The sequence below is a fragment of the Budorcas taxicolor genome, chromosome 14 (genome assembly GCF_023091745.1).
Source record: "Budorcas taxicolor isolate Tak-1 chromosome 14, Takin1.1, whole genome shotgun sequence".
In the NCBI taxonomy this organism is placed as follows: domain Eukaryota; kingdom Metazoa; phylum Chordata; class Mammalia; order Artiodactyla; family Bovidae; genus Budorcas; species Budorcas taxicolor.
In genome coordinates, this window is record NC_068923.1 from 51,693,212 (window position 1) to 51,703,589 (window position 10,378).

The window sequence follows — 10,378 nt, forward strand, 5'->3', positions numbered from 1 at the left end:
TAGCCCACTGGGCAACTCTGTCCATGGGGTTCTCTAGGCAAGAATACTGGAGTAGGTTGCCATTCCTTTCTCCAGGGGATCTTCCTGACCCAGGGATTGAATTCTGGTCTCCTGCATTGTGAGCAGGTTCTTTACCATCTGAGCCACCAGGGAAGAATTGCAGTTTTCTTATCTGCAACTTAAATCCTGCTGGTGTCTTAATTCAGTGGTCCTCACTGTTTGTACTTAGCTTCTTATTTCTGTTTGTAAACATCCTTTCTCTGATTTTTCTGTCAAAATCATGGTCATGGTCATTCTTTACATCCTAAATTACTGCCACTTTCTCTGTAAAGAAGCTAAGTATGATGTTGCTTTTCTTTAACCGTATTAGTTTTGTTTTTTCCTTTTATTCAGCAATTAACAGGTTCTCATCGGTATTATAAAGTGGGTTGTCATTTCCTTCTCCAGGGATCTTCCCAACCCAGTGATTGAATCTGTGGCTCCTACTCTTGCTTTAACAGAACTTAGAACATTCAGTGATTCAGCAAACACCTTGGATAGAAAAGTTTGTTAAAAAAATAAATTAATAGATATATATGAATGGAGAAATATAAAATCATCAGACATTTCTAAAGAAATCATTCTTCCTGAATTGTCCCTTTAAGTAAAAGAATTTAATTGTATTCATGTCTAGTGAAAATCTTTCAAAATATCCTATACAGTTTTATTCCTATAAGCCATCTATTTGATACAGTTAAGGATTTGTTAGCTTGAGATTATTTTTATCTTATTTCAGTGAAATGGGGTAAAATATTGTGTATTACTATGCAGAGTAAGTTAGAAATATAAATATTTTTATGTGCTAAGTACAGAATCAACCATTAATGAAATAATCTTCACATTCTCCCTGCAAAATATATTATCTCTTTAAAGATACAAGATATGGACAAATGAGAAACGATCTCCCAACTTCTCTCCCTTCCCCATCTTTCTCTCTCTCTCTTTCCATTTATAGAGTTACAACTTGTACACCCTCTTTCTTTGAGCTTTTATTTCTCATTTGTTAGAGATGAAGTGAATTTCTGCATTCATTAAAAATGTTCCACTGATTTCACAGAGAAATTTTTTTTCTTTTTGTGATATATTAGTTCTTAAAAAGTGTTACCAGGAAAAGAAAATCTCTCTGACCTTTGAACTCAAATTGGAATGCCTGCTGACTGCAGAGTTATGGGCAAAACAATAGTTTCAAACCATATTAAGTGCTTGGATTTAGTGAATGTTATATCTAAGCACTTTTATTGCCTTGGGAAAAATGCTGATAATACCCTTTTAACAGAACAGGATAAGTACTGAAATGTGTACAGAGTTACTTTTAATTCCATCTGTTATGAACCCTATTGGACATAAATATTAATTCAGTGAGGGACTTTAAATGGTGAATAAGATGATTCCTCAGAGTAAGGATTCAAGGTTTTAGATGTATGGTATTTTGTGATATAGCGAAAACACGAAAAGGATTAAACAGCTTGGCATTCGGTCTCTCTGATCTAATAAATACTGACTGATGCCGCAGAGTTCAGAGCACAGTAATAAAGCAAGGTCACGTAAGATGCACATGCCTATGTGAACTTAAAAAAGCACATTAAGTCACTCATATGTGCATAGAGATAAGAAAAGAGCACACCAGTGGGTTCAGGAAAGACCCTTGGGGCTATGGCATAGATTGCTTTATACTGAAACAGTTTAAGTGTTTCATTTTTGTGGGATTTCCTCAGGCTCTACTCAGCTATTGACAAATTTTGGTAGAACATTTGAATGAAAGCAGATATTAAAATCTACAGAAGACTTGTCTGGTCAAAAGAAAAGCAATGACTTCTAGAATTAAGTTGTGTAAAAAATGAAAGTGTTTGTTGGGCCTGAAACAATTCTCTCTTTTATAGAAATTTCATCCAATTCTGATTATATAATGGTAGAATGTGAATATAGAACTTTCCTAGTTCATGTCAGAATGTTCAAATCAGAGTGATAGACCTTGCACATCTAGGTAGAAGCTATGCTTGTTACTTCATATTTTTCTTCTTGGGGTTATTCTTTTGGGCAGGTTTTCTCTGCATAGATTTTATTATCTAATAGGAGAAGCAACCCCATTTTTAATACATGCTTATATATTGGAAAAGGGACTATCGAGATATCCATACCTATGTGTGAGTTGTTTAAAGTCAAAACTGAATATAAATGGGGTGCAGATAATCCAGCCTGGGAACATTTGGTCAGTGACTGGAGTGGGGACTAGCAAAGGCTCAATTTTTAAAAAACATTTACTGATTGATTTGGCTACGTGAGTTCCTAGTTGTGGCACGTGGGACTCCTTTCTGCAGTACTCAGATTCTCTAGCTGTGATGCGGACTCAGTAGTTGCGGAGCGTAGGTTTAGTTGCCCTGTGACATGTAGGATCTTAGCTCCCAGACTAGGGATAGAATCTGTGTCTCCCAACACTGCAAGGTGGATTCTTAAACACTGGACCACCAGACAAGTCCCAAAGGCTGAAATTTAAGAATAATAAATAGGCCCTTGACGAGATAAAAGGAGCTAATTTGCATTTTATTGCTTGGACAATAGTATTAAAGTTTGCAGTTTCCACGGTTAGCTGGTGAAGGGATCTTATCCATTCAGCCACCCTAGAGATTGGCCTTCAGATCTCCACTTGCTCAGCATTGGCTTTTTTTAATTTTCTGCTTTAACCTGAAATAATTTTGTTGATATTTGAATTTCTTTCAATAGGACATTTGCTTTAAACCACAAGATATCTCCAACTGGATTTGTTGTTGTTCAGTCACTAAGTTGTGTCCCACTCTTTGTGACCCTATGGACTCCAGGCTCCCCTGTCCTTCATTACCTCCCGGAATTTGCTTAGATTCATCCATTGAGTTGATGGTGCCATCCAACAATCTCATCCTCTTGTCACCCCCTTCTCTTGCCTTCAATCTTTCCCAGCATCAGGGTCTTTTGCAGTGAGTCGGCTCTTCAAATTCAGGTGGATGAAGTATTGGAGCTTCAGCTTCAGCTTCAGCATCAGTCCTTCCAATGAATCTTCAGGGTTGATTTCCAAATCTATCTGGATTGTCAAAGTACAAAATACCTTCCCTCTCCCCACCCCCAACCAAAACAAACAAACAAAACCCCAAACCCACAACTTAGCTTCAAAAAAGTTTTAAATAAATGAGACTCTAAGTATTTACATATGGGTCAAGAAATAAATCACACTATTTACAAAAATACACAAACCAAGTCTTAGATCAAAATTGGCTTTAACTTTGTGAATTTGATTGAGCTTCCCTGGTGGCTCAGATGTTAAAGGATCTGCCTGCTGTGCAGGAAGACCTGGGTTCAATTCCTGGGTCAGGAAGACCCTCTGGAGAAGGGAATGGCTCCCCACTCCATGGGTAGGACAGAGGATCCTGGTGGGCTACAGTTCATGGGGTCACAAAGAGTCGGACATGACTCATCAACTAACTCTTGTGACTTTTGAAAGCTTCCTTTATGCACAAAGCATCATCCTATAGTTGCTCACTGGGAATCTATAGAGAGATGGATGTCAGTGACCTTGTGTACAATTGAAGAGAAGACTGGACAAATTCAGCAGGCATTTCCTAATGATGATGGGTTTTTCCTTGCTTCCTCAGCTGTCCAGTATCTGCAGAGCCGCTGTACATGCTGGCGTGGTTCAGAATCAGGGGGGTTATGTTGATGTGATGCCTGTGGACAAAAGAAAGACTTACATTGCTTCTTTTCAGAATGGAATCTTCTCAGAAAGGTAAATTAACATATGTGTACATATATATTTATAAACATACATATATAATATATATATACATTTATATATCATCTCTCCCTTTCTGCTGGCTTTACAGCCAAGCTGCATGGCTTTGAGGTTTCGTGTCTAAGCCAGTATGCTTCCTTTGCAGGCTGTAGAATTGTTGGTCTTCCAGGGATGGGAGGAGCCATAGTACCAGAGGTGCCTGTCTCCTGCAGGCTTATAAAAATCAACATGAAAATCGGATTACAAGTCAGAACCATTCTTTTGTTAACTGATCTTATAAAAAAGAAATTTCTTTCATCCTCTTTTGGATTTTCTAGATTAGTATTTATATGTAATTCTTTCTAGGTGAGCAAGGCACTGAATATTTCTCTAATCCAGTTATCTGACAAAGTATTTGACAAAAACAATGAGTCCAATTTTCTCTGGAACCAAATTCTCTGTTTGATTGGAAGTTGGATGCCTAGTATGGTATAAATGAACCCTTTCAGGTTATCTTATATTTGGCTCATTGGTATTATATATTTCAGTGGTTTGAGAAAAATGCATGTAACTTACTTTATCAAGTAATAATAAAAGTTAAGAGAAAAAACAAAAACCCTGTAGTGATTTTTCAAATCATTGGTACTTATGGAAGTAGAATTAAGTCTGTGCACTTTGTATAGATAAGGAAAATTCCTAACCTTTAAACATTTACTGAATTCTTCAACGGTTTGTTTGCACATATGGTAAAGTTTTTCTAAAGAACACCAAAGGACGTGCCATGCAGGTTATCTGGATTGCCTTCACATAAGCATCTGGGTGCCATTTTTCATCAAATGACAGCTTTGTATTTAGCATCTAGTTTCCAATGAGACTGTATCATCAAGAGGCTATTGTTAAGAAGTTGACTTCTCAACAACCTGGCTTATCTGGCTCTCCCTAGAGTACTAACTTACTGTTTCTTAAATCTGAACAAAATTGAAATTGTATTGCCATCATACTTCCTAATATTTTTAACGTTTATGGTTTCAAGAAAAAACTTCATGAGGAAATTTAATGGTCAAACATGGAATATCCTAAGAATTTCTTCAATAAAATGTTAACAGGCTCATTCCCTACACCCTTCCCCTGTCTGTCACCCTCTCTCTACTTTATATATCATATCATATACATATATTTATTTATTTATTTTATATATATATATGTTATATAAAGTACATTAGGGCTTCCCTGGTGGCTCAGATGGTAAAGCATATGCCTGCAATGTGGGTGACCCAGGTTCGATCCCTGGGTTGGGAAGATCCCCTGGAGAAGGGAATGGCCACCCACTCCAGTATTCTTGCCTGGAGAATCCCATGGATAGAGGAGCCTGGTGGGTGATAGTCCTTGAGGTCACAAAGAGTTGGACATGACTGAGTGACTTTCACTTCACTTCAAAGGAGATTGAGTTAAAGAGAATGATAATGTAGTTTTATATGCTAAATTGAGTAATGTGATCTCATTCACCTATCATATTTTAAAAATTTATTTAGAAACAATAAGATAGATGATATCCTAAGAAAACTGAGACTATTTTTGAACACCTACCATGAACTTTCCAGATGCTGTTGGCCCTTTAAGTATATGAACTTGGCTCTACCAGTACCCTTATAAAGTTGGTTTTACAAACTCTGATTTACAGATATGTTAATTGAGGCTCAGAGAGGTTAAATGATTTGCCCCAGGTCATATAACTAATAAGTCTCAGAAATCAGATTCATCACTAGTTCTGTAAGTTCAGAAATAACACATTTTTCCAGTTTATCAGTTTGTACAAAGATGCTTTCTAGGGCATTTTGTCAATTTGTTTCCTACAAATAAAAATGCCTTTCAATTAGCCATATGCTTGTATGCAAAACCTGCTGTGTGTGTGTGTTATTGTGTAATGTGGTGTGTGCACAGTTCTAACATTCTTTTCTTCATTTTAAAATTCTCCCCTTTTGTAGTACATGAATACATATATTAAAAAATTGCATTTTGTATCCCCATAGCATTTATTGTATTTATCTCTAAAAGCTTTTTTGTATTGTTTAGAAAATAAACTTTTATGCAAACGTATAGACTTCAAAAGTTTAAATTTGATTAGAATAAACGATGATTAATGGTTTTAACTTGAGGCATTTAAGCAAAACATACCCTGATTAATGTTGTCAAAGAGCATATAAATAATTTATGAAAGAGTAAAATGAATGATTCTGCATTGCTTTGAAGTTCTGTTTTAAAATATTTCTGAAAAGAGATTGAGTGATTTGTGTTTGTGTTCGTGTTTCCATTTTGGTGAAGAAATACTTAGAACCTTCCAGACTTGACCACTAAATTTCCTAAGATTTATTTTAAACCATATATGTTAAAAATATTAATAAGTATGCCAGCTACATAGGGCTTCCCAGGTGGCTCAGTGGTAAAGAATCTGCCTGCCTAATGCAGGAGACACAGGAAATGCGGGTTTGATCCTTGGGTTGGGAAGAACCCCAGGAGATGGGAATGGTAACCCACTCTAGTATTCTTGCCTGGGAAATCCCGTGACAGATGAGCCTGGCGGGCTATAGTCCATGGGGTCCCAAAGAGTCAAACACAACTGAGTGGCTAAACACCAACACCACAAACTTTCAACCATGCCAGTTGTAAACCTGGATCTTAGTATTTCCCTAGTAGAATGGCTTAAGAACTGCTTAACTCTACTTTATTGGAACTAAAGGTGGTAATGTATGAAAACATGACCTGGAATCTTTGAAGTTTAATATAAAGTACCAATATTACTTCTGTGCACCTTAAATTTCTTTAGTAAACTTGTAGCCAGCATATGATTTAAAGAATTATGTCATCCCCACTCAAGCTTTCCAAGAACTATAAATTCTAGCAGTTTTGAGAAAGATGACCATCTGGATTCACAGAGCTGTTTTATTGACTGTCATAAGAAAGCATGATTTGTTTGAAGGATTATGCATGGAGATGACATCAATGTACTTTGTGTATTTTTTTTGCAGCTTACAGAATCCTCCAGGAGGAAAGGCATTCAGAGTATTTGCTGTTGTGTGAAACAGAACAGTTGGAAGAGGATTATAAAGACTGTTCCAAATACCACGTTTCTTAAGTTTGTATAAAACTGTAACATTACTGTACAGAAGATATCAGCTATTTTCAGTCCCCCAAAAGGGCCAAATGCATATAAATCTTGATAGACTACATCTGTAAAATAAAACATGGGACATTATTAGCTTTGGGAAAAATAATGAATATGTAATGGTTTTAGAAATCCTGTGTTAAATATTGCTATATTTTCTTAGCAGTTATTTCTACAGTATTCCATAGTCATAATTATTTTACATTTCATATATTATGTTATATGGTGCTTTGTATATGCCACTAGTAAGATGAAACTAAACATTGAATGTGAATGGTCCTCAGAAGATCACCTGGTGCATTTAAAAAGAATAATAAAAATAGTAACTCTAAGGATGAAAAAGATTTTATTTTACCAGGTTCAGTGCTATGATTACCTACTTCATATAATATAAAATAATTTTCAATGAAATACCTGTATAGTTTTTCTCTTCTATTAAGTTTAGGTATATAGAATATTAAATCCTGATGTTGCACTTATTTTATATAAAATAATTTCTTAATATCCAAGTGAATCTGTTAAAATGTTTGATTCCTTGGGAATGACCTTAATAGTAAATGGAATTATGTCAGAGTAGTGGTACGAAGTCATTTCTAGTGATCCTATAATAGATTAGGATTAAGCATGGGCCACCAGAGCCTTCTATGTATTGTTCAAACTGAGGTCACACATTTATAGTGTTATCCTGGCAAATACTCCTGCAGGCCAGGAAGTATAATAGCAAAAAATTTAACAAAGATGAACTAATGTATTGTATCACCATTGCCACTGATTTTCTTACTGGCAAATGGCCTTGTGAATTAATGTTGCCATATTATTGTATCTGTAATGGTGATATATTTGTTTGTATGGAAAATGTATTGTGCTTTAAGACTAAAAAACTGTAAAATGTTAATTTTGTTAATTTTTTTCTGCTGGTGAATCTACTCTTTCCCTGTAAACATATTAAAATTAATCATGTTTCAAAGTATTTTCTTTAGTCTGTTTTGTATCCTTATTTTGATTTAGAAATTATCTTCAGTTGGCAAAATTATGTGAATCTTTTAAATTTAGGTTATTGACATTAATCTAAGCAACACCCCTCATACCAGCTGTCCTCAAAGTCACTGTGATTATTTAGGCATTTGTGAAAGAGAAGACAGATGATTGTATATCATATATTTAGAAGCATTATATCACGGTAAAGTTTTGGAAAAAAAATAAAAGGATTATAAGTCAAAAGGAAATAATTCGAAAGATACAAAGTATTTACAAAAAATTGACAACAAATACTTCAAATATTTTTAGAAAGGAAATGAGTAGGCGTTTAGGAACAGATAAAAGAGAGATAAATTACATGCAGGGATCAGAGAAAGCAAGAGAGCTGAATAATACCAAAAATGGAAAGAAAAGAACGGCTCATATAAATAGCTGCTGAAGAGCGAATGATGAAGAAACTATCATGATCAGTTATCAAATATTGGCTGTGAATTGGTTCAAAATATAGGCAATCAAAAAGTATCCATTTATTGAGAATTTTAAAGCAAATTTTATAGGATCATCTTTTATCTGAAAGACACATACACCTTCTTAAATATAAATTGTAAACTTCAGTCAGATTCAGCTTCTGTTCCTCACTTCTTTCCACAAGCAGGGACACTGCATTAATTCTGTCAGTGTAAAAATTTTTATATTTGACTCTGGTTTAGCTACTCATCAGTTTTCTGTACCATCGCAGTGTTTCCATGAGGAGCCTTTTCATTTGGTTCCTCTCCATTCTTTCTCAGTACATCATTAATTTTTTACTGTAATTTCTCTCTTCCATAGACTCCATTATTTAAGAAAACCAAGTCATCTTATAAAAGCATTTAATCCCCTTCATAGTCTTGCTCCCTATCTATCTGTGCTCTTCTACACAGGGTGTGGCCTGGAGTAAGTTATACCCCTTTTTATGCTTTCCTGATAGCTCAGTTGGTAAAGAATCCACCTGCAATGCAGGAGATCCTGGTTCAATTCCTGGGTAGGGAAGATCTGCTGGAGAAGGGATAGGCTACTCACTCCTGGATTCTTGCGTAGAGAATTACATGGGCTGTATAGTCCATGAGGTTGCAAAGAATCACACATGACTGAGTGACTTTCACTTCACTTTCATGCTTCAATTACCTCACCTGAAAAATGGGATAAATAATACCTCATAGGGATTGCTTTAAGAATTAATTGAGATGTCATGTATAACCTACTTAAAAGAACATTAAACAATATGTGGTCAATATGTTAGTTGACTAACATATGTTAGCAATACATTAGTTTTTATCACTAGTATTTTTATAATAATATTTGTTGTTATTTAGCCTGGTGAAACTATGCATCTGTCATAATATAGTACTGATCCTTCAGCACTTAACTAAATGTGAAATACTCCAGGAATTTTTCTGCAACTGTCTTGGTAAGAATGAAATAATGCTGTCTAATAGGCCTTTTTAATTTAACCATATTAATTTTAAAATTTGCCTTGTATTTAGCTCTTTAAATTTTAGGATAATCTCCTGAAAATGGTGATACTCTTAACCTGTCTCTCTACTCCTGAAACGGTATATGTCCTCTGTAAACAGTCAGCATTAATGAATATTTCAACAATCCCAAATTTAATTCTTGATTATGTAAGTAGACATTGTGCATGTTAGCTGAGCAGCAGATAAAATATTAAAGCTAATTAAAATAGTTCATTGATAAAACATTCTAAATGTGGACTTAAAACAGAGGTAATGCTAATACAGTAGTATTAATATTATTTTAGCTTTCAGAGTTTACCAGACCACATGTTAACTATTACTTTAATATTCTTCATCTAATACAAAACATTTGTGCATTTCAAGTGGAATAAAGTAGTCAAAATTTTTTTCTTTCCTAAATATGTTGATAAATTATATGTTTTATGTTTTTCTATTTCACTATTGTAATTTGAAGTCTTAACTTTAGCATTTCTACAATGTTCTTAGAAGAAATATAAACTCTTTTGAAGAACACGGTGAACTAAGCAAAGAAATACATCTATAAATTTTACAAATATACCAACTTCTGATTTGGGGTTTCAGCTAATTTATTGCACACAGAACTACGCTGTTTATGTTGATTTAAAACCCTTATCTGATGTGGTATTTCATCCCTGGCACCATAATATTTAGGAGCTGAAGAAATAGTTTAGTGAAATTATCTGAACTTTCTTCACTAATTCATTGGAATTAAAGGCTAAATTATATGCTTGAGATTTTTAAAAGACAAACTTTTTAGAAATCTACTATTTTGCTTAGCAGTTAGATATTCTCATTTCTTATTCTCCAATCCCTGCCATAGTCTGCAAAATAATCAGAGTGTAAAACAATGCTGATAAGCAAATATCTTTGTACTAGATCATTAAATTTTGAAAACTAATTTTTCAGCAATTGCTGAAAATATAT

General features: G+C 34.6%; 1 protein-coding gene across 1 annotated transcript in view; it reads left to right on the forward strand.

The window, feature by feature from the left end:
- Positions 1 to 6,856, forward strand: part of CRISPLD1 (cysteine rich secretory protein LCCL domain containing 1) — a 48,824-nt gene extending 41,968 nt beyond the window's left edge. Inside the window, exons 13-14 of the mRNA XM_052651812.1 lie at positions 3,663 to 3,793; positions 6,805 to 6,856. Coding sequence (XP_052507772.1) covers positions 3,663 to 3,793; positions 6,805 to 6,856 — 183 coding nt within the window. The remainder of the gene's footprint in view (positions 1 to 3,662; positions 3,794 to 6,804) is intronic.
- The last annotated feature ends 3,522 nt before the right edge of the window (positions 6,857 to 10,378 follow it).